Source organism: Chenopodium album, chromosome 23 (assembly GCF_948465745.1).
Source record: "Chenopodium album chromosome 23, dcCheAlbu1.1, whole genome shotgun sequence".
Taxonomy (NCBI): domain Eukaryota; kingdom Viridiplantae; phylum Streptophyta; class Magnoliopsida; order Caryophyllales; family Amaranthaceae; genus Chenopodium; species Chenopodium album.
In genome coordinates, this window is record NC_137856.1 from 10,771,830 (window position 1) to 10,793,972 (window position 22,143).

Below are 22,143 nucleotides of genomic sequence, written 5' to 3' on the forward strand. Positions count from 1 at the left end.
AGGCATGTTCTCATTGACTGAAATCAGTTGAACTGAACTGAACTGAGCTGAGCTGAACTATATTGAACTGAACTGAAATGAATATTTTATAAGAGAAGGAAATTAGGAGCTGAATTGAACTGAACTGAAATGAATATTTTATACAAGAAGAAAATTAGGAGCTGAACTGAACTAAACTGAACTGAATTTCAACGTATGAGAACAGGCCCTAAAGCTACATGGTCCCCATTAGACATTTGGGGAATACAACACGCTTTGTGTACGGTTGACCACACTATGTGTCCGGTTGTACATCGAACAAAGTAACCCCTATAACACTGATCGAGTAAATTCTGTTGTAATAATAACACTGACGAAGTATTTCCTGCAACCACATATGGAAGTTGCTGTGGTCTCTATATATTAAATAGATAATTTTTTTACATTAGGGTAATTTTTATTGTAAACCTAATATTTTAAAAAGTCTGTGACTACATTATGTGACGAAGAGAGTATGTTTCATCATGTTGATCAAGATAAAAGTCCATATGAAGGGTAATGTACTTAATACTTCCTCCGTTTCTTTTTAGTTGACACGTTTCTTTAGTCACGTTTCCCAATGCACTTATTCAATCATTAATATCTTTAATTATCGATGAGCAAAAATTATGAAAAGTTGATACTTTGAAGTTATATAACGTGACGAATCTAACAAGATCCCACATGACTATATTTTTCATTACGTATAGAGCACAAAATACGGTCAAAGGGAGGTGGATGAATAGTGCTAAAGTCAAAACGTGTCAACTAAAAAGAAACGGAGGTAGTATTAGTTTATTAGATATGTGAATGGGCTTGATTCATTCTGATCCAAAAGGGGCAAATATAATTGAGATAATAGAGGTCATTATTTACGGGCTTGGGTGGGAAATGGGTCGGGCTTATAGTTCATACTTTGTCCAATGGGCTTAATCTAACAAACTCAAGCCCTTTTATGTGGGCTTGACAATTTGTCCATACCCGTCCTATTAAACGGGCCGGGCTTCTTCGTAGGTTAACACACTTAAAATCTTAGTTCTTATTTTATTACTTTTAGGACTTTGTTTTAATTATTATAAACACTTAATAATCTTTTTATTACTTATATGTGTTATGATTGTTTTGATTAAGTTGTCTTAAAAAAAATTTTGATCACAAATGATTAAAAATTGAAATTGTGACATATGTTAGTAAACTGGGGGTAGCATAGAATAATAAGGGGAAAAAATGAAAATTGAAAAAAGCTCTATATTATATGCTAGTATTATCATTAGCCTTTGAAATTTAAAAATTCATTTTTGTAGACGAATTTTCTAAAAACGAATATAGAATAAATTATATTCTATTTATGAAGATGATCAAATTAAAAAGTATTTCATACTCCATAGGTTTAATGGTATATTTTTGTATGTATTCCTCCGAATTTACTATTCAGAAGTAAATATAAATTATAAAATTATTTTATTTAATATAAATTACTGATTTACTCAAATGAAACTAAATAGTAAATATATTAATTACTTACCAAATAAATATGTGCATTGAAAAGTGCAACAAAAATGGGAAGAAGTTTAATCAAAGGAGGGGTTTTAAGAATAATATGTAAATAATATTTGGTATTATGTACGGTGATTAAAATAAGTAAAGTATAAGTATATATAATTTATAATTTTAAATTTTAAGATTCTACTAATTTGTAAGTTTTTATAACTTAAATGAGAGTTTTTACAAATATTATATTATGTACAAATATAACTATAGTTAATTTGTTTCAAAAAAGGAAAAAAAAAAATTCAATCTAAGAGACCTCTTTTATATAAAGAGGTCTATTTTCTTTTAACAAGGAAATCATAAAGAGAAAGGTTAGAACCTAAGAGACCTGTTTTATATAAATAGGTCTCTTTTCTTTTAACTTGGAAAGAGGAGGATTATTGGCATTTGTTATAGCAAACTCTAAGAGACCCGTTATTTAAGATAACAGGTCTCTTTGAACTTTTTTTTTTTTTTTAACAGTATATATGTATATATATATGTATGTATGTATGTGTATATATATATGTATATATGTATGTATGTATATAGTGGTGGGCATGGGCCGTGCCGGGCCTGCCGTGGGCCGTGCCTAGGCGGGCCATGAACAGTGTCGTGCCGGGCCGTGCCGGCCCACGGTGGAGGCGGGCCGTGCCGTGCCGTGCCGGCCTTCAAGGTTTCCCTGTCCACGGCACGGCACGGCCCACCGTGCCGGTCGTGCCGTGCCGGGCCGCCCGTCGTGCCGGCCACCGTGCCGGCCCACGGTGGAGGCGGGCCGTGCCGGCCACCGTGCCGGCCCACGGGCCACGGCTTACCCTTTTTTCTTTTTTTTTTTAAAAAAAAAAAATTAAAAAAAACTTTAAAAAAACTTGAATTTTTTTTATGAAAGAAAAAATTGAATTGAATAATTATACAATTTAATATTTGAATTTAATAATTATTAAATTTTTTATGGAGTTAAGTTATATTAAATATTGTTTAAATTATATTAATATTTATTGTTCATTCATAATTTACTATATATCATATTATTCATATAACTATATAAGTATTAGACAAAAATTAAATAACAATATAACATATTCCATAAAATTAAAAGTTGAAAAAATTCATTCATAAAAATTTATTAAGTAAAAGATAATATGAAGTACAAGGGTACAACTAACAATAATTGATGAATAACTTATTTTGTTATTTTATTATACGGCTAATGTTAATAGAGTACATAGCCAACATAGGAAATACTAACATATTCACTAATTAATAGAGTACATAGGAAATACTAGAATTTTCGCTAATTAATATTAATTCTCGAGTTGTTGGTAATCTTCAATCAAGGTCTTCATTATCTTCTTCGTCTTCATCTTCGGCTTCATGTTCACTAGCTAATGCGGAGGAGCTAGTTGAACCAGAACGATCGGAACCATCGATGTTGTCGTTGGCCGTAAAAGTACGATCTTGGATGCGTTCTTGGGCATCCATCCAATCCTTCAAGCAAACACACATTTCTAGTGTTTCGGGCTTCAAACTTGTTCTTCTATCGTCTAGAACCCTTCCCGAAACACTAAAAGCTCGTTCCGAGGCAACGGAGGAGGCTTGGATGCTGAAAATATCACGTGCCATTGCCGCCAAAATTGGATGCTTTGTGCTTTGGGATTTCCACCAATCTAGGATGTCCATCCCCAACCTCGAATCTTCGTCCAAGCCTTTCATGAAGTCGTAGTTTAAGTACATTTGCAACTCCGAAACATCGCTTTGTGTTCGCCTTGATGATGATCCACTACCTGAAAACTTAGATAACATGTTAGCAGCTTGGGCCGCCAAACTTTTGCCCGTTTTACTTACGCTTTTGGATGTTTGAGAAGGGGCAAAATGAGTGACGGTTCCATATTTAGATTCATAAACTCTATATAACTCAAAAAATTTATCTTTCACATGATTTTTATATTGTTCGACACCATCACCGAGTTGCATGCATTCATAGTAAATATCAATTAGCATAAATGTGCCATCATACTTTGATCTAGGATCTAAAATAGAAGCAAACATATAAACCATAGGAAGCTTAGTGTAATATTTACGCCATTTAGCCTCCATTTGTGGAACATAATCATTGTAATCTTGTTGTGATCGATGTTCATAAAGAAGTTGAGCAAATAAACATGCATTTTGAAGGAAAGAATGAATGCAAGGAACATAAACAGAAGAAAAACAGTGAGTCATACTATATAATAATTGTAAAAATTGCATATATTTTTCACAATTATCCCAATCGGAGTCTGCTATCATGAATTGTGGATACTTATTATTGTAAAACAATGAAAATGGAACTCTATACGAAAGTGCCTAACTCAACATGTCATAGGTGGAGTTCCACCTAGTTGGACAATCCGTTTTAATTCTAATAGGCTTTATCTTATTTTGCTTAAGATATCGCCTCCATTCCTGATACCTACTGCTAGAAGACATAATAGACAAAACAGCATTTCGAATTTTGGAATAGTATGGACCAATTGCTTCTTGTCCATCCTTAACACACAAGTTTAAAACATGACAAATGCATCTAATATGTAATGCATCTCCATCCATTATGACATTATGCAAGTTTGGTTTAATTAGATTAGCACTAGCTGTCATGGATGTTGCATTATCAAACGTCATGGACATGATTTTGTCCCTAAGACAATATTCATCAAGAGCACTCATAATACAATTAGAAATATTAAAGGCCGTATGGGGGTATTCAAGCAATTTGAAATAAATAATACGTTTTTGCAATAACCATTCACTATCAACCCAATGACAAGTAACACACAAATAATGTAAACCATAACCACCATCCCATGCATCAGAAGTTATAGAAACTCTTGAAGTAAGAGTTTTAAGTTCTTCAATTAATTTCATTTTGTATTCTAAGTAAGTTTTCATGGCAGCTGTTTTAACGGTTTTTCGGGAGATTTTTTTGTGTTGGGGTTGTAGTGCTCGTTTAATGTAATTGTTAAACGGATCACTTTCAGCAAAAAGAAAAGGTTGTTCGGCTTGGACTATCATTCTCCCAAGTTCATCCCTATCCCTCTCATAATTGTAAGTGAAGCCATAAGGATGGAATTGAGAAATTTTTGGTTGAGTTGGGTCAGTACTAGGGGCACCACATTTTTCACTGTGTCGGTTTAGGTGCCCCGTACCGCCTTTGGCTGGAGCCGAATAAATATTACCACAAGTTTTACACTTGGCTTTTTCACCATCTCTACTTAACAAGAAATATTGCCAACATTTACTCTTTCGGTTTTTCAAAAGGGTCATTTCTTCTTCGGTGTACCATTCAATGAATGGGTTATCAGATGGGGGAATAGTATTTTGGACGGATGGGTCACTAGAGCCGGCAGGTTGTGTGTTGCTTGCTTGAGTTGTCTGATAGTTAAATTCAAAAGGCATATCATGTGCGGAGGCATAATAAGGTGGAGATTGGGTGCTTTGCCATGGTTGGAATGTCCCTTGTTGATCTAATCCGGTGGGAAAACCGGTAGAAAACCCGGGGTGGGTGGGATTGGCCATTGTAGGGATTTGCATAGTAGGGATTTGCATTGTAGGGGGGGGCATAGAAGAGCCTTCCAATGGTCGTTTAGATTTGGCTTTTTTAGAGGAGGATTGGTTCGGGTTTGATGCCATGATTAATTAAGATTATTAACTAATAAATAATAATTAACAACAATATTAACAATTATAACAAATTAACAATTATAAGTTTATAACACTAACAAAGTAACAAATTATAACAAATTATAACAATTAACAAGTATAAGTAAGTTTTTTTTATAAATTATTACTTAATTAGTAAGTTAATAAATTTTCAAAAATAATTATAATAATAGTAGATTATCTAAATCAATGAGATCCCAGGTAGGTTATGGTTAGGATCGACGTTGTCCAGAGCCCAAATCCCGCCTTAGACAGATTTCAACAATCCAAATAACCCACAATTAAAATAGAAAGTAGTTTTTATGTAATTAAGTAGTTCCAAGTATACAACAACAATAATAATAATAATAATAATAATAATAATAATAATAATAATAATAATAATAATAATAATAATAATAACAATAATAATAACAATAACAATAACAATAACAATAACAAATTAAAATAAAGTTGAGTTAGATCTTACAATGACGCTTCAATGCTTTCCCAAATTTATAATTTCTCGAATTTATAATTTCCCGAAATTATAATCTCCCGAATGTAAATATAACAATTTTTTTTTTTTTTTTTTGGTAGTAGACTAATAATATTAAAAATGTAAAATTTATAATAGAATAAGAGATTAAGAAATATTAAGAGATTATAATTTATAAATTATAATATATGAGAATAAGAGAGTAAGAGAGTAAGAGAATGAGATGAGAAGATGAGTATTGAGTTGTGGAAAGAATTGGAAGTTGAGGGTGGTATTTATAGGTGAAAATAGAGCCGTTTATAGCCGTTTATAGCCGTTTATGGCCGTTGGAGGGAAAAAACAAGAGCAGCGCCAGTTAGCCGTTAGCCCGCGGGCCGTGCCTGCGGGCCGTGCCTGCGGGCCGTGCCTGCGGGCCGTGCCTGCGGGCCGTGCCTGCGGGCCGTGCCTGCGGGCCGTGCCTGCGGGCCGTGCCTGCGGGCTATTGGCCGGGCTCGTGCCGTGCCGGGCCACTTTTTGGGTTTTTTTCACCGCAGCCCGCACGAGGCACGAGGGGCGTGCCATCGTGCCGGGCCGGGCCTGCCGTCGGGCCGGGCCGTGCCGGGCCATCCTCGTGCCGTGCCCGGGCCGCCCGCGTGCTGACCCGGCCCATGCCCAGCTCTATATGTATATATATGTATATATGTATGTATGTATCTATATAAAAATAGATATAAACTTAGAGTCCAATACACTTTCTTTGTTTTTTTTTATTCCTGTAAATATGTATATAATTTAACTAACTAAATGTATTAAATTATTTTTATTATACGATCCGGACGGGCTAGTCCGCGGTGCAAATTATCTTGTCCATGCTCGCCCATTTATATTAGTGAATCGGGCCTAGCCCATCCAAATATTCAAATTTTCCTAAAATTGTTGTCCAAACCGCCCATTTTACGGGCCAAGTAAGGCGGGCTTGGCGGGTTGTCCCATCCAAGAACAGCTCTACGAGATATATAGTTAAAAAATCGGCTTTTTTTTCTTTATATCTTTATTTCAATAACTATTATTGATAGAGTAATATTAAAAAACATTTGTTGGGTTTTGAACACTAGACCTTGAGGATACAAGATCTAACTCTTTACCATTTTAGCTAATAATAATTCATGTCATCTGTACAAATAAATATAACTATAAATGACACTCAATAATTAAAAAGAAAACGAGATAAATAGTTTGAAAAAAATTAAAAAGAATAAAATCAACATTTCTCAAACAATAGAGTATTAAATATTGCTTTTTGTACTCTTTGTTAATTAATAACGTTATGTTTAACATTTATGCATAACATACATAATGGATGATAATATATTTCATAAATAAAAAATTTAGTCAAACTGGTAACCCGGTGCAACGCCCGGACCGCACACTACTTATAGTTTAAATATTGTGAAATTTAATAGTTGAACTCTATAAACCATGCAATGGCGCGGTTACTATACTAGTGAATAACTAAAGGGAAAAATCTTCAAAATTTGCACCCAAAAAATCTAATATGATTAATTTATCTAGACTTTCCAATCTGCCGAGTAATATAGCCCTTTTGGTAAACAATGCAGTACAAGTGTACAACAACCAAAGATAAAATAGCAACTATAACTTGAGCTTCCCTCAACAGGATCCAATGTCCCTCAAAACTACATGATACAGAAAGAACATTTCTGGGGGGAGAGAAGGATTTTGTAGCATGGTACACGAAATTATTAGCATCATTGGATTGTCCCACCGGTTAGAAGTTACAACAACAATCGAAGCCTTAATCCCTCCCACTGGCCACAGCAAAAAAAAACAGCATCATTGAAAATCCACAACCAATTGACATTATACCTGCAAGGATGCGACATTTAATGATCAATAAGTTTACATGTTTTCAGCAACAATTTAGATCTTAAAAGTCATAATGCTCGTCTCTCAATGACATTTAGTCTAAAAGACCTAAAATATATAAAAATAAAAAGTATTTGAAAGCTTTGATGCATATGACATTAGGCTTACTTAAAAAAGAAAGCAACTAGTATAGAGCAAAATATGCTCAAACATAATTCTATCAGAACATTTTTTTTTTTTTTTTTTTTTTTGCGTCCTCAACCAGTTGGTTTATTGCATGTGTGCTTTGTAGCATACTGAATACATAAAGTAAGACATCATATGTAACAGAAATTTACCCTAAGGAAAGAGAGGCTGATAGAGTAGCCCTGTATTCTCTGGGTATCCCATCATTAAGTTCAGATTTTGTATGGCTTGACCTGATGCTCCCTTCACAAGATTATCAATCTGCAGGACAAGCTTACAAAACTCAAATGCTACTGGAGGAGATGCAAGAAAGAATACAGAACACATACGAAATAACAATGTATCAAATCTCACTTGTGACAATATATATATATATAGATAGACAAAGTTGCATAAACTGTAAGGTTATCCCAGGGGAGAGTGTGGTCACCCAACACCGGCTATTGGTAATGACTATTCGTCTGAAAGAGAAGGCGAAGAAAAAAGTTAGACAAGAAGAACCAAGGATAAGATGGTGGACCCTAAGGGATGCAAAAGCTAAGGTTTTTACAGAAAAGGTAATTGAAGAAGCGGATTGGGATGGAGAGGTGGATCCGGACATGACCTGGTTACGAATGAAGAACTGTTTCCTAAGAGTGGCCAAAGAGGTCTTAGGGGAAGTAAGGGGAAGAACTTCGGTACAGAGAGATACTTCGTGGTGGAATGAAGAGGTGAAAGCAGTAATTAAGCAAAAAAGGGAATGCTATCAAGCCTTAGGAAAATGTAGGAGTGATGAAACCTTTGCAGCGTATAAGGAGGCTAAGAGTAAGGCAAAGGCAGCTGTTCGCCAAGCAAAAGAAAAGGCATATCAGGAGGTTTATGAAAAGCTTGATTCCAAGGAGGGAGAAAGGATCATTTATAAGATGGCAAAGAGAAGACAAGAGGCAAGGAAGGATATTGGCATGGTGAAGTGTGTCAAAGATAAGAACCAAATGGTCCTAGTGCAAGAGGAGGGCATCAAGGACAGGTGGAAGGGGTACTTCGATGAATTATTTAATGGAAGTAATGGAGTTGTGATAGGAGATACCTCTATGAGTGATGAAGAAATCAACATGGAGTATGTGCGAAGGATTAGGAGAGTAGAGGTGGAGATTGCACTGAGGAAGATGAAACCTAAGAAGGCGGTTGACCCTGATGGGGTACCGATAGAGGTGTGGAGGTGTTTGGGTAAGATTGGTATTGATTGGTTAACAAACCTTTTCAACAAGATATGGACGGCTACAAGGATCCCACAAGATTGGAGGAAGAGCACCTTGGTCCCGGTTTATAAAAACAAAGGAGACGCTCAAGATTGTTCTAACTATCGAGGAATTAAGCTTATGAGCCATACTATGAAGTTGTGGGAAAGGGTGATTGAACAAAGGTTGAGGGCATGCACAAGCATTTCAGATAACCAATTTGGTTTTATGCCTGGGAGATCTACTATGGAGGCAATCCATTTGATAAGACAAATGATGGAGTTTTATAGGGTAAAGAAGAAAGATCTTCATATGGTCTTTATTGATTTAGAGAAGGCATATGACAAGGTGCCAAGAGAGATACTTTGGTGGGCAATGTTGAAGAAAGGTATCCCACGAAGGTATGTAGACCTAGTTAAGGATATGTATCGGGATGTGTCAACAAATGTGAGGACATGCGGAGGGTTGACAAAAGATTTCCCTATTACAATCGGATTGCATCAAGGGTCTGCATTAAGCCCTTTTCTTTTTGCAACGGTTCTAGACGAATTAACTAGACCAATTCAAGATGAGGTTCCATGGTGTATGCTGTTCGCAGATGATATCGTTTTGGTGGATGAGACTAAGGATGGGGTTAATGTCAAGTTGGAGCAATGGAGGCAAAGGTTGGAATCTAGAGGGTTTAAGCTAAGTCGGAGTAAGACTGAATATTTGGTATGTCGTTTTGGCACTCAGAGGGGGACAAGCAATGAAGTGGTGAGTTTGGATGGAAAGGATTTGACCATGAGTGAATGTTTTAAGTACCTAGGGTCGATCATCCAGAAGAATGGTGACATTGATCAAGACGTGACCCACAGGATTAAGTCAGGGTGGCTTAAATGGAGAGCGGCCACGGGAGTGCTATGCGACCGCAGCATTCCCTTAAAGTTGAAGGGAAAATTCTACAGGACTGCCATAAGACCAGTGTTGCTCTATGGTACAGAATGTTGGGCTTCTAAGAAAGAGCATATTAAAAAGATGGAGGTTACGGAAATGCGCATGTTAAGGTGGATGTGTGGAAACACTTTAAGAGATAGAATCAGAAATGAGGTTATTCGCAAGAAAGTAGGTGTGGCGGGCATTGTAGATAAATTAAGGGAAAATCGTCTGCGTTGGTTTGGACATGTAAGACGGAGACCCGAGGGTGCACCGGTGCGAAGAGTGGAAGAGTGGGACCATGGAGGGATTAAACGAGGAAGAGGGAGACCAAAGATGACTTGGTTGGAAGGAGTGAGGAAGGATATGAAGTGCATGGATTTACGTGAGGATGAAGTTTTGGATCGTAAGGGATGGAGGAGAAAGATTTATGTTGATGACTACACGGAATAATCAAATTTGGTTCATGTTAGCCGACCCCACTTTTGGGATTAAGGCTTTGATTGATTGATTGATTGATTGATATATATATATATATATTTATTTATTTATTTATTTTTTTTTTTTATCTGGATGCTACTCAAAGGAGCAAGCTGAAGATTCTTAAATATTATCTTCAAGTAAAGGAATATGCATCTATTTGTGCAGTGAAGGAAACAATTAAACAATTTGAGTGTTTTGAAACATACAACAGATATTATGATTGCTCTCCCAGGGATCCTATCAGGAAAGACATTCATATAACAGTAATTCGATCCGCGGACATTTCGAGTGTGTGGAACAACACCTTTCTCCAACAAGAAAACAAATTCTTCATTCTGCAAGAAATGAAATAAAGAACTGAAAATACTGAAGATAATAGTCAGTGAGTTGACACTTGACAGGCATTTTGATTATATCAAATAATGTCTGGAGTACCTCAGAAAAGTTTTTTAGCTGTTTGTAGAGATCCTCAACAGTCACTCCTGAACCCATCTGCACGTATATAGTGGATTGCATACCCCGACTCTGCAGGCAAGCAAAGCTTACATTTCCAAGCAAAGCAAGTTCTATGAAAGAAGAATTCACACTGAAACAAAAACTACCATTGGCATCAAGTGTGGAGTGAAGCTGACAGTTATTTTTGACCCCGCAACATCTGACAGCCCTTGTTCTATTTCGGGAACTGAACCATGTATAATATAAAAAAATAAACAAATAAATAAAAAAGAGCAAAGTGTTTAGCAGCTTACAAAACAAATCTATCCAAGAATGATTCCCAATCCTAAACAAACTTTCAGGTAATGATATAAACACACTATAAAAGACTAAATACAAAAATGATTTAACATAGAAAGCAATGAGTTGAATAACAATGAAACTGGTGATTTGTCTTCCAAAGACCTAGATAATAATTACTGACCTAAAAAGCTGTTTAAAAGAAAAATGTACAAAAAAAATAAGCCTCCAACAAAAACTTCAGGATAGCTCACTTTAAAACAATAGACCTAGAAAACTTTGATGGCCATCAAATACTGACCATGACGATGTCTTGTAACACCATATGCATGGATTCCTTCAGCTACTTCGGTATATAGATTAGCCTCCTTTGCACCACGTCCTACAATATGAACCACTCATTAAGCAATTGCAACAAAATTAATAAAATTAGGGAAATGGTACAAGCGGATATTTGTTGAAAGAACAAAAACTAAATTTTAAGCATCATACTAACCTGCCCCACTCACACCAGACTTTGCATCAATAATTATGTTATCGTACTCTATTAGATTAGCCTGCAAGGCAAAATACCAAACAAGAAAATACACAAACTGAAGCTTCAGAAAGAAATCTATACCTCCCCACTTTATTCAAGGTTCAACAAAGAATTCTAAGCTCAAGAATAGAGACATATTAGTAGGCTAATTGTCCTTGTTTGCAAGACTGTGGAGTAGCTAATAGACAGTTTCAACACTCCTTAAATCATCATCGATCAAAAAATCATCCATACCTCACTTAATTTGGGGGTACGATTGACAGGTGAAGACTTTATTTGTTGCGTATCTCCTAAGTGTTCTAAAAATTGTTCAAGTGTCTGCACAATCTTCGCTTTTTCTTCACTTAGCTCATTCAAGTGTCTGCACAATCTTCACTTTTTCTTCACTTAACTCTGCCTTCCCCCCACCCCAACTCCTCAACACAAACTTCTAAATTAGACTTGAAGTGATGTTAGAAAAAGCCCAGAATTTAACATGAATCTGTCATGTACTTATTTGAAGCATTTAACTGTTAATGTTATGGCTGTGATTTACATATCTTTATTATGAATCCTATGCCCCACTGATGTGTCACTATTGTAATGCAAATCAATCTTTGAAAGTTTGAAATCTTTGTTGATTAGATTAATAGCCTAAACAACAGAAGGTGAAATAATAAAGTCATACAATTTCATGTTCCTTTTTTTTTTACATCTTATCTACATTCTACAAACCATTCATGAGCCAAAACCTTAAAATGGGTAAAAGCAGATTTTTTAAGCAGAATAGAAATTGCTAACCTTTAACAAGGGAACAAGAGGGAGCTGAATCGACGTTGGGTAACAACCAGGGTTAGCAACTAGCCGAGCATTTTGAATTTCTTGCCTTAATATTTCTGTTAAACCATATACAGCTTCTTTCTAGGGACAAAAAAACAAACTAAATTCAAAGAAGAGGAAAAGAAGGCAACAGATGCGTGGATAATGATTGCAATAAAAAGTCAAACAAGGAAATTTCACGACAATTCAAACAATGAACAATGTTGAAAACAGTCTTGGTTATTAGGGAGCAGTATTGACTGGTTATCTCGGGTTAATCATAAATTTCTAATACAGATCAGCAATGGCTTCAATCTGAAGACACCACGGCGTATAATTGATATATTGTCATTTCTGACCTAAGAAGGATTTTTCATGCCATTGTTTCTAGAAAGGGCTTGTAAGTGTTAGCTATGACACATCATATGATGTTTTACAAGTCAAGCCATCAAAATTGCCTTTGCTTTATTGTATGTCTGAAGGACTTCATAGATTATACAAGAAAGCTGTATAAATTGGCCAGCATTTGGTAATGACTAAAAGTATGGTACAAATAAATCATCCAAAAGCACTATATAATTGACATACCTGTAATTCTGGTGCTCTGTGAGGTTGACCATACCATTCCTCATATTCAGCAGTATCTCTCAGTCGGAAATCCTTCACAATCATTCACATTCAAGAAGTTTAATCCTACATGTACATACATACACTCTAACAAAAATAGAAAGTAAGAAAGAAACATCTGAATTGGACACATACAGCAGAAAGATCAACAACTTTTAGCGAGCCAGGAAGTGCTTTAATAATATCCTGAACAAGAAGTAAACAAAAAAAAATGATGTTACATGTTGATGTCAAACTACATTGAAATTGGTCACAAGGACATTTGAAGTTGATAAGTGGCATTTATGCCACGATTAAGGTTCATTTTGATGGTCATTTTCCCACATTTGCGACTTGTTTGCATCCTTTTTTTTGCACTTAGTTCCCTTTCCCTTCATGCATCTTCTATCCTAGATTTTGCCCCTTTTCTTACTCTTTACTTTGATTTCCATGCTTATGCTTTGTAGGAACCACCGGGGTCTTCAAGAGGAGGAAGCTAAGCTCAAGGAAAAGCTGAAGGAAGCAAGATTCAGGAGAGGTTCGGCCGAACCCCTTAAAGGTGTGGCCGAACCTGCTCAGTGGTCCGGCCGAACAGCTTTGGCAGTTTCAAACAGCATTTTGGCAAATTTGCAGGAGTGGCCAAACCTCAAAAGTTCGACCAGACCAGGATCAGGGAGGTTCGACCGAACCTCCCAGGGTTCGGCCGAACCTACCCTGTAGTCCGGCCCGGACCACTCCCCTACTCCAGCTGGTTGTGTACGGGCTATATAAGTCCCATTTTAGAACGTTTTGATGTAATTAGATTAACTTAGCTTTAATTTTCTGCACTTTTTAGCTTAATTTAGAGAGAGAAACACCATTAGTCTTCATTTGGTACAGAGAGAAAGTGTGGATTTCTTCATTGATGAACTTGTATTTTGAAGAAGAAGCTTGTTCAATCTTTTGTAGATCTTCAACTTCAATTAATGAGCAATCTCTTACTCTTTCTCTTTACCTTTGCATTTAATTTTGTTTGTTTACTTTGATTTTCCTTCCTTGCTTATTAATCATGTTGATGCTTATTGATTTGATGATTGATATTGTTTTTAACATAATTTGTGAGTAGTCACCTAGCCAAGGGTGTGAGGATGGTGTAGTTGCTAATTGTTCATGCTTATAAAGTTGGGGTTATATTAATGGTAATTAAAGTCTTTGCATGCTTTATATTCTTTGCTCTTCTTGCAAGTGCACATTGTTGGTTGATTAAAGGTGAATCTTTGCTAACAAGGAACGGAAGTTGACTTAAGGTTCATTACTATCGATAGTTCTTTGATTGCACCTCCTAATATATGGTTCTAGTGTGGAAGCAAAGAGGCTATGTTAGGAGAAGCCGATTAACCCCGGAAGGCGGTTAGATTGGACCTTGTTTCGATATTCATGCATGTTTAGTTTACCATTGATTTGCTTCTGTGTTATTGCATGTTCAAGCGGCATCTACATCTACCCATTTCCCTTGGTGCTTAGTTATATTGATTTTAACTTGTTTTACCCTTAGCTCAATCTCTTAGTCATTCATGTTCTTTGTCCCGAGATAGGTTAAAGTCTAGTGATGAATGCGGTGTTTATGTGCTTCTCCCTGTGGTTCGATCCCTCTTCTTGCCGTATACTTGTATTAGGTTAAGTCGAGTGTTATAAATTCATTTGATTTAGGTGAAGTCATCTAACGACGCGATTATTCCTTTTTCAGAAGTTTTTGTATAAATCCCATTGACTCATTCCACCAGATAAGATCTTATCGTGCAAAGCTTTTTATGTTAGGAAAACCTGTGTTGTGCCATGGGGCAAACAACAGAACACAGCATCAACTTTCGAAAAGTCTGCATCAGTGACAGCAACCAAATTCGGCAAATCCTGCAAAGAAGAAGATCAACATCTTTATCGGCAGGTTCATCATCTTCGTCGACAGGTTCATCAAAAACTAAAGCAGAAGAATAAACTTGCGAAGCGAAACAAAGTACAATGATTTCGTACCTGAGTGATCAAATGTGGAAATACTGAAGTAATTGATTGACCAGCCTTTCTATCAGCAGTCATCAAAGAAATACCAAAGTATGGATGATTGGCGAGCAAACGAACAATCTAAAAGAAGGAATAAAAATGGAAAGTTGTTTAAGAAGAAATGCATCTTAAAATCAATCAAAATAAAGCTACACTACAAACCTAAAGCATAAGAGGTTCTTTCAATCTTTGGGTGTGTTTGGTAAAGAGCTTTTAGCTTATTTTGTACAATTAGATGTTTGACCAATTAAAAAAGCTAATATGGGTGTTTGGTAAATAGTTTATTAAAAGAGCTTTTTGGGCTGAAAAAGCTCTTTTAAAAAAACCCATTATAAGAGCTTTTTACAATTAGCTTATTGTACAATTAGTTTTTTGTCTCATCAATACACTAAAACACCTAACAATTAACAATTATTTACCAAACATTTTTACACAATCAGCTAATCATAACCAGCTAGTCAAACCAACTAATATAACCATGTAGTCAAATCAGTTAATACAATCAGCTATATCAATCAACTACCAGCTAATTACCAAACACGACCTTTATGCAAAAGGAGCAACACCATCTAATGCATTTAAAAGTTAAGTATGTACTATAATAATTTGAATGAACAAGTACACTATATTACTCTGTACTTCAACTCAAAATTTCACGTCAGATACTTATGCTAGATAGATGAATAAAAAACACACTTTACTATAGACCAAAAATTTATGCAAAAATGTATAACCTGGTCAGCAAGGATTACCCATTAATGTTCTTTATTCTTTTTAGATATACACAAACAAAATATACTTCGTACATCATTATTCACGATAAAATGCTTGCAGCAGCTATACACTAGTAAAATCGCTATTGCTATTTTTGAATCAAACATTTACGTGCAACAAATGGAGGATTTATTTTGCTACTAAACACAAATTTTTAAATATCATATACCTCTGAACCAGTGTAACCACTAGCACCAAGAACACCAATTTGAATACTTTTCTGCACATTATTTTTCTCGGAAGATAGCAAATTCTTTGGAGCTGAAACTACGCAGGCCCGAATCTGAGCCTGGGCAGGAGGGGCGGCCGCCCTAGACCCATGGAGAAAAAGTCCATTGTCATACTTCCATCCCAACATTGAAGAGTTATATATAAAAGGCTGCAACAAATTAGGAACCAAATTTGACTACATTATACAAATTAGACTATTACATAAAATTCTTCTTGCTTAAGAAAATCTAAATATGGTGCACACAACAAAATTCTAGCAAAAAAATTGCTCGTTAAACTTTCACAACTTTAGTAATTATAACAAATAGTTCAATAATGGCGAATCTGGGATTTGGGGAATGGGGGCACAAACTCAATAAAAAAAATATATATGAATATAATTCAATTTAAAAAAAAAAAAAAAAAACATAATTTGTAAAATGATTGAGAGAAAGATAACATGAGTTTCAAATTAAATTTTACAATTGCATACGATGAGTTTTCACAATTTGGAAGCGACTAATTACATCATCATCATTAACTTGTAAGAACAAGTCCTCCTCTATAAAATGCAACTAAACAAACAATCAAAAACCGGTCACTTGTGTAGTCATGCTATTCTGCAATTCTTTTTCACAATAGTCACCAAGGAAAAAAAAACAATGAATTATGTTTCTCGGTTTTAACTAACATCATGGATAGTCCCAAGATCTTTGTTACTTCCCTCCACCTTCCTTCCAAAAGTATTCTAAACTTTTGTTTACCATCTTCCTATTCTATTATATAAAATCAGAACCCATAATTAGTCTTAATCTAATAGCCAATTCATCTTCCAATTGTACTGTCATTTCATCGAACAGGTGGTGGGCATAATTCCAAATAGGAAAAAGCAAGTAGATTTTTTATTAGCATTTAGCACAGCAGTACCCAGAACTCAATGGAGGCAGGCCCGTCCCTGAGGCAGGGAAGGAGGGAAAAGAGCTCTGATATTTGATTCAATTAAAGTGTTGTGCAATACATTAGCAACCAAATTTGATTCATAATTATAGGGATATTTGATTCAATTATCGATATTACTCATAATTTCAGAGATATTTAATATGATGATAACAAATACAAACAACTTACCTCAGAAGTTGCTTCAATGGCGGATACAAGAACTAGATTCACGCCAACTGCGCTTCAATGGATATCTGAGAGAGAGCAATTTTATGGATCGTAGTGTTTGGCCAAGCTCTTGAAAGTGTTTCAAAGCCCAAATGACCCCAAAATAGCTTCTACCCGATGAAGAAACAGAAAGCTATTTTGAGATGATTATATAATAATAAATAAATGGAATATGCGGCAAATGAGCCCCATAACTTAAGACTTAAGTGCAAAATAGCCCCTTAAGACTTATATGATCGACTGATCGTCCAATTATGCGATAGGGCACATTTTTTAAGGGTTTAGTGTAAACCTGTTTTAAAAAGTATGGAATATGGAGTATGAGTTTAAATTTACACTTCCTTTTTCAAAATACTGGGATTGCTAATGCGTGCGATGCGTTTGCCATAGCTAGTCATATCCAAAATCTCTTTCAGTTTAACCTTACTTCACAAATTTAATGATTGGCAACATAATGAAATAAAATATATAAATAAATATATTTAGGGGTATCAATGTCCACTCATTAATCTTAAGAGTTAAAATGAAGAGGTAATAATCACAATGAGAGTAAATAAGTAAATAAACATTTTAAATGGCATAATTGTTCAAACACTATTCATTAAAAAAAAAAAAAAAAGTACATATTAATGAGGGTATATATGTAAATACACATTTGGGTATAACAGGCATAACTCTATTCATAAGAATAATCTTGTACTTTTTATAAGGTAGGGATTATCATCACACACCAAAGCTTGTATAATTTGTCTTGTAAAAAAAAAAAACCTTGTATCAATTGTTTGTAAGTTTTTTTGTTTTTTTTTTTTAAATTTGAAAACGACTAAATTTAGATTAATTAAACAGAGATTACAACAAATGAAAGGAAAGTATGGTAACATAAGTCAATCACAATTTATCATGTGTGTAGGATGAGTTTTCCTCAAAGAAATGTGGTTAGATGACTGTTTTGTCATGGCCATTATGGCAAACTAATAGTGTCGTGTGAAGTGTGAACTATACAATTGTATAGATAGTGTTACCTTTGCGATTTTAACATTAGTTGACGGTAAACATGGGCACGGGCCGTGCCTGGCCGTGCCGGGGTGGCGGCCGTGCCGTGCCGTGCCGTGCCTGAAATTGGCACACCCCAGCCCACGGCACGGCCCACGTGCCTAGCGGGCCGTGCCGTGCCGGGCCGCGGGCCAAACCGTGCCTACCTTAATTTTTTTTTTTTTTTTAAAAAAAAAAAAATAAATGTTAAAAAAAAACGAATTAAAAACAAAAATGCATATAATAAAAAAAATACTAGTGCGATAATCCGAAAACACAAAAAATTGAAGAATAACTTATTTTATTATATGACGGTAGCCGGTACGAATGTACGATAATTCAATAATACAAAATTACAAAATAAGTAATGATAATTAAAAATCGTACAATAGTGTATGAATATTGAATAACTTCATTTATTATACGGAATACGAAGTTCGATAATACAAAAAGAATACAATAGTGTATAATGTAAATATGTAATCATGTAATTATTATTGGTCGTCTTCGTCTTCGTCTTCGCCTTCGTCTTCATCTTCGTCTTCGTCTCCTAGAGGTTCAAGGTCATCCGCCAATTGAGTGGATTGAGAAGTATGAGAACTAAAAGAAGTCGACGTTCCTTCATCGTCGTCGTTTTGTGCATAAGTACGATCTTGAGAACGAGTTTCGGCATCCAACCAATCCTTGAAGCAAACACACATTTCAAGTGTTTCGGGTTTTAGTCTTGTTCTTCTATCGTCTAGAACTCTTCCCGACGCACTAAAAGCTCTTTCGGAAGCAACGGAGGAGACTTGGATAGCAAAAATATCACGAGCCATTGCCGACAAAATTGGATGTTTCACGGCTTGTGATTTCCACCAATCGAGGATGTCGAGGCCAAACTTCTCTTCATCGTCCATGCCTTTCATGAAGTCGTAACTTAAGTACATTTGCAACTCCGAAACATCGCTTTGTGTTCTCCTAGATGATGATGATTCTGTACCTGAATACTTAGACATCAAGTTAGCAGCTTGTGCAAATAAACCTTTGGCCCGTTTACTTATATTTTTGGATGTTTGAGAAGGGGCAAATCGAGACACGGTTCCATATTTACTTTCATAAACATTATATAAATTAAAAAACTCATCCGTCACCTTATTCTTAAAAGTTTCAACATCATCTTCAAAATTCATGTTACTATAATAAATATCAATTAATAAAAAGGTGCCATCATATTTTTGTCTAGGATCTAAAATAGAAGCAAAAATATAAATCATAGGAATATCGGTGTAATATTTACGCCATTTATCCTCCATGGATGGAAGATATCCACGATAAACATGTTCTGATCGGTGTTCCGCAAAAAGTTGTGCAAGTAAACATGCATTGCTAAGAAAAGAATGAGCACAAGGATTATATACAGAAGAAAAACAATGTGTCATACCATATAGTAATTGTAAAAACTGCATATATTTTTCACAATTAGCCCAATCATCTTCAAGTAAAGCATTTTGTGGAAATTTCATATTATAAAAAAGTGTTAAATGAACCTTGTACTCGATTGCCCGACTCAACATTTCATAGGTGGAGTTCCACCTAGTTGGACAATCCGGTGCTATTTTTATGGTTTTTATCCGTTGTTGCCTGCAAAAACCTTTCCATTCTTGATATCTCATGTTAGAGCTATTAATAGTGCAAATAGCATTCCTTATTTTGTGATAAAATGGACCAATTTCTTGTGTTCCATCCTTCACACACAAGTTAAGAACATGACAAATGCATCTAACACGAAGTGCATCTCCATCTAATATAACATCGTTCAATTGGGATTTGACCAAATTCGCACTATATGTCATAGAAGTTGCATTATCGAAAGTCATAGACATGATTTTATCCCTAAGACTATATGCATCAATAGCTTCCATTAAATGATGTGAAATGTTAAGACCGGTATGAGGGTATTCAAGCATTTTGAAATGAATGATGCGTTTTTGTAACATCCACTCATTATCTAACCAATGACAAGTAACACATAAATAGTGAAGTCCGTACCCACCATCCCATGCATCGGCGGTTAAAGAAACTCTACTAGGAAGATTAGCTAATTCATTTACTAATTTCAATTTGTACTCTAGATAAGTCTTCATGGCAGCAGATCGAACGGTTTTTCGGCGGTTAATATAGTTGTTGAAGGCATCATTTTCGGCGAAAAGAAAAGGTTGTTCTGCATGTACAATCATTCTCCCAAGTTCATCCCTATCTCTCTCGTAATTGTAAATGAAACCTTGTGGATGGAATTGAGAAATTTTAGGTTGGGTTGGATCACTAGATGGTCCACCACATTTTTTTGTATGTCTAGTAAGGTGTCCCGTCCCTCCCTTGGTATCGGCCGAGAAAATTTTACCACAAGTCCGACACTTGCATTTTTTTCCATCTTTACTTAATTGATAATGTGCCCAACATTCACTCTTTCTTTTGGTTTGAGCAAAATCCTCTTCGGTACACCACTCTAATATGTTAGGATTTTGGGTGGATGGTTCACTCGACCCGGAGGCTTGTGTTTGGCTACCTTGGGAAGGAGGAGGAGGAGGAGGAAAAGGAAATTCATATTGTTGAAATTGGGTTTGTTGAAATTGGGTCCAAGGAGCCATATCATCCATTTGTTCTTGCCCTCCCGTGTTTTGGGGATGAAAGAAAGGGGTGGAAGTGTTTGGAAAGGGCATGTTAAAAGAGGGAAAGGGCATGTTAGGGGGGGGGGGCATAGACATTGAAGTGTTTGGGTTTGGTGATTCCCTACGTTTTGACTTGGCTTTTCTAGAGGAGGAGGAAACGTTCTGGTTTGATGCCATGATTAATTAATAATAATAACACAACTAACAATAACAAAGTAACAATTAACAACAATGAGATCAATGAGAATTAATTAGTAAGTAGTTTTTATATAAATTAAATTTTCAAAAATAATTATAATAATAGTAGATTACTTGGATCAATGAGATCCCAGGTAGGAGAGGTTAGGAGCGACGTTGTCCAGAGCCCAAATCCCGCCTTAGACAGATTTCAACAATCCAAATAACCCACAATTAAAATAGAAAGTAGTTTTTATATAATTAAGTAGTTCCACGTATACAATAATAATAATAATAATAATAATAATAATAATAATAATAATAATAATAACAATAATAATAACAATAACAATAACAAATTAAAATAAAGTTGAGTTAGATCTTACAATGACGCTTCAATGCTTTCCCAAATTTATAATTTCTCGAACTTATAATTTCCCGAAATTTTAATTTCCCGAATGTAAATATAACAATTTTTTTTTTTTTTTTTGGTAGTAGACTAATAATAGTAAAATTTATAAGAGAGTAGGAATTTTTTTTTTCTTTTCACAAAAGAGAGGAAGATTGTATGATTTGTAGGAATTTGAGAATTGAGAATTTGGGAGTAAGAAAATTAGAGAATAAGAGAGAAGAGATGAGTTGATGAATTGTGAAAATTTTGGAGGAAAATATGAGGTATTTATAGGGGATTTGGGTGGGAAATTGGAGGATAATATGGCCGTTTATAGCTGTTGGAAAACGGCCATAAACGGCTATTTTCCAACGGCTAGTTCAAGGCACGTGCCGTGCCGTGCCGGGCCGTGCCTGGCCGTGCCACAGGCCGTGCCGGCGGATCGTGCCAGCGTGCCGGCCGTCGTGCCGGCCACCGTGCCGCCCGCCGTGCCACGGGCCGTGCCCGTGCCCGTCCCAGAAATTTTGTTCACGGCACGGCCCACGGCCCACAGGTGGGCCGCCGTGCCGTGCCGGTGTCGTGCCGGGCCCGTGCCGCCCGCGTGCCGGCACGGCCCGTGCCCACCTTTAGTTGAC

General features: G+C 35.9%; 1 protein-coding gene across 2 annotated transcripts in view; it reads right to left on the bottom strand.

Moving 5' to 3' along the window:
• Positions 1 to 7,267: 7,267 nt before the first annotated feature.
• LOC145609461 (putative N-acetyl-gamma-glutamyl-phosphate reductase, chloroplastic) overlaps positions 7,268 to 22,143 on the bottom strand; it is a 63,971-nt gene continuing 49,095 nt past the window's right edge. The window contains exons 1-14 of one of the 2 annotated variants that reach the window (XM_081664941.1): positions 17,219 to 17,372; positions 16,050 to 16,259; positions 15,080 to 15,187; positions 14,873 to 14,959; positions 13,226 to 13,276; positions 13,052 to 13,123; positions 12,446 to 12,565; positions 11,624 to 11,684; positions 11,429 to 11,509; positions 10,995 to 11,074; positions 10,828 to 10,917; positions 10,599 to 10,727; positions 7,930 to 8,038; positions 7,268 to 7,591 (exon numbers count right to left, since the gene is read on the bottom strand). In XM_081664941.1, the coding sequence (XP_081521067.1) occupies positions 7,931 to 8,038; positions 10,599 to 10,727; positions 10,828 to 10,917; positions 10,995 to 11,074; positions 11,429 to 11,509; positions 11,624 to 11,684; positions 12,446 to 12,565; positions 13,052 to 13,123; positions 13,226 to 13,276; positions 14,873 to 14,959; positions 15,080 to 15,187; positions 16,050 to 16,238 (1,176 nt within the window). In that variant the 5' untranslated portion in view covers positions 16,239 to 16,259; positions 17,219 to 17,372 and the 3' untranslated portion in view covers positions 7,268 to 7,591; position 7,930. Of the gene's footprint in view, positions 7,592 to 7,929; positions 8,039 to 10,598; positions 10,728 to 10,827; positions 10,918 to 10,994; positions 11,075 to 11,428; positions 11,510 to 11,623; positions 11,685 to 12,445; positions 12,566 to 13,051; positions 13,124 to 13,225; positions 13,277 to 14,872; positions 14,960 to 15,079; positions 15,188 to 16,049; positions 16,260 to 17,218; positions 17,373 to 22,143 lie in introns of those variants that run through there. The other variant, XM_081664940.1, reaches the window with a different exon arrangement.